Genomic DNA, 2,868 nt, shown 5'->3' with positions numbered 1-2,868 from the left:
TGCATTCCAAAAAAAAAAAAAAAAACGATACTACCGTATTCCTTATTTTCACAAACATAAATGTATTTTCATATTCTTTCAGGTCACATATTATTTTTGTTTATTCAGTAGATTTTAATAATTTTAAAATATCTTATAGGAATGAATTTTCGATTACTTGATGAAAATGTTAGTATATTTTCTTTCATAAATTCTAAGCTATTTAAAATTATTTTTGAAATGAGCTAAAATTATTACAAATGAGATAATGAGATATATATAATTTAAATTTAGGAAAATGTTGGATTTCTAAACAACTTTATGAAATTTTATAATATTTATGTTTTGTTAAGTTTTTAATATTTTTAACACTAACTAAGATATATATTTGATAAGATGAACAATTATATTTTTAATATATTTTTTTAATTTAATCCATTTAGAACAAGTACATCAAATTAAAATCTAGTTTTGTGATAAAATAAAAAATTTAAATCGTATTGAAAGATGGGAGTATGTGGTAAGGTTCAAACCCGGAGAAAAAAAAAATAATGTTAGCTTTAAAATACTATCATCTATGAAATTTTACATTTATGTTTTACAGAAGAATAACATTAAAAAGGAAAGAATTAAAAAAAATATTATTTGTCCATGGTGTTTTTGTCAAAAATGTAATAAAATTATCAAGATTTATCTTATTCTCTTTTTTTCTTCCATTTCTCTCTTTTTTAATATCTCCAATGTTGTTCGACCATATTCTTCTTTTCACCATGAAACATCATCATTTTTTTCTGTCATAATATGTCAAAATTGACTTCACAAACACAACAAACAACATTAATTCTTTCTTTAGCCTCATCTTTCTTCCTTTTGGTTTCTCTAATTCAAATTGCAAAAAATATTTTATTTTATTTCTCTAGATTTCAAATTCTCTTGAAATCTCCGTCATTATATTTTTTTTTATTTAATTCATAATATTTTCTTTTATAATATGATACTTTATCACATTACATTACATGTGACAATATAATATGTCTCTTTAATACATTATTTTCTTAAGATTACATATGATTTCTTTTGAAAACATGATTTATAATATTTAAACATATTGTTTTTCTAAATGATACGCTTTTTCAGTATATCATGGTATTTTTATTAACTGACATGTTTTTTTCACAAATAACAATATGCGACTGCATTTTTATTGTTTGTTTGAGGACAGTTTTGATTTTTTCCGTCTCTCAAAAAAGGTTCTTACCTAAATTTTCTAACACAATAGTATTTTTTTTTCTTTTGTCAATACAATAGTACTATTTTCTTAGTTCTTTTTGAATGAACAGTACTAGAGTTACTATTATTATCCTAGTTTTAACCCGCATATTTTCGCGGCCTATCTATTCTTTCTTTTCTTATATCATTTGGTTCGATCTTAGATTAATAAATGTCGGTTTGGTTCACTTCAAATCGGTTTGGATTATCATCCCACTCAAAAAAAATTTCAGAGGTCAACAAAACAACGAAACAACTCACTCGAGTAAAAAAAAAAAAAAACGTACACATTTAGCCACAGAACGCCTCCATAAACCTTCGCATTTCACAGATTCGTCCGTCTTTGTGTAATCAGAGAATCACAACAAACAAAAAAAAAATGGGAACCCTAGGAAGAGCGATTTACACTGTGGGTAACTGGATTCGTGGGACTGGTCAAGCTCTTGATCGCGTTGGTTCTCTTCTTCAAGGGAGCCACCGCATCGAGGAACATCGTAAGCTTCTTCAGATCCTTCACTTGCTTACGCTCTATATTGTACCCTAGATCCAATTCATATCTCTAACTTGTGTCTTCTTCAGAAATTTGCCTTTGATTCGAGAAATTTGTGGTTGGATTGAGGACTTTGATTCGAGAAATTTGTGGTTTGTTTTGTTTTTTTTCAGTGTCGAGGCATAGGACGTTGATGAATGTGTTTGGTAAATCTCCATTGGTGGATAAGGATGTGTTTGTGGCTCCGAGTGCTTCTGTTATCGGTGATGTTCAGATCGGGAAAAGCTCGTCCATTTGGTATGGGTGTGTTCTTCGAGGTGAGGCTTTGATTTTTTTTCACTAGTCTTAAGAGGTTTTGGTTCCATGTTATTACTCCTGAGAGCCCTAGATAATGGGAGTATATAGCCTTAATGGTGGCTGGTTCAAACGAAGTACCAAATTTGCAGTCATAGTTTAGTCTTTTGTTTGCCTCAAATGTTAGTGTTAACTTAAGGAATCTAACTGATTGTTTGAATCATACATCATAATACAAACACTAGTCTAGTCTCGTTTGGTAAGACTTGTATGAGTTGTGGGTTGGCCTTTTTTGTTGGACTAGTTTTAGGAAATGAAGTTCAGAGTCCTTCTAATTGCTGTTATTGGTTACTGGTCTGATCCTTGGTTCTAGATTTAGTGTATTGTTGATGGAAGACCTTTCTGTATATTGATCTTGGGTTTTAAACTTATGCAGGTGATGTGAATAACATTAGCGTTGGATCAGGGACTAACATCCAAGACAATACTCTTGTCCATGTTGCAAAAACCAACATAAGTGGCAAGGTTCTACCTACTCTAATTGGGGACAATGTAACAGTAGGTAAACCTAAAAAGTGACTTATCAGTTTTATGAAATTGAGCAGGTCATAGTTGTATCATTGTTACTTAAATGTTCGGTCTATTAACTTAAAAAATGAAACCGAGCAGGTCATAGTGCTGTCATACATGGGTGTACTGTTGAAGATGATGCCTTTGTAGGCATGGGAGCTACACTACTCGATGGTGTGGTGGTTGAGAAACATGCCATGGTTGCTGCTGGTTCTCTTGTGAAACAGAACACGCGAATCCCTTCTGGAGAGGTATCTTTCTGTTTA

At 30.9% G+C, this 2,868-nt stretch overlaps 1 protein-coding gene across 1 annotated transcript; it reads left to right on the top strand.

Annotated features, from left to right (window-relative positions):
- Positions 1,501-2,853, top strand: LOC104758022 (gamma carbonic anhydrase 2, mitochondrial; the record flags this gene model as incomplete). The annotated part of the gene is given in 4 exon segments (XM_019236236.1): positions 1,501-1,742; positions 1,912-2,055; positions 2,469-2,594; positions 2,702-2,853. Coding segments are annotated over 4 exon segments (537 nt in total), but the record flags the coding sequence as incomplete, so codon positions are not given.

This window comes from Camelina sativa, chromosome 14 (assembly GCF_000633955.1).
Source record: "Camelina sativa cultivar DH55 chromosome 14, Cs, whole genome shotgun sequence".
Lineage (NCBI taxonomy): Eukaryota > Viridiplantae > Streptophyta > Magnoliopsida > Brassicales > Brassicaceae > Camelina > Camelina sativa.
The sequence above is the reverse complement of the archived record's forward strand: the minus strand, read 5'-3'. Positions and strand labels throughout refer to the sequence as shown.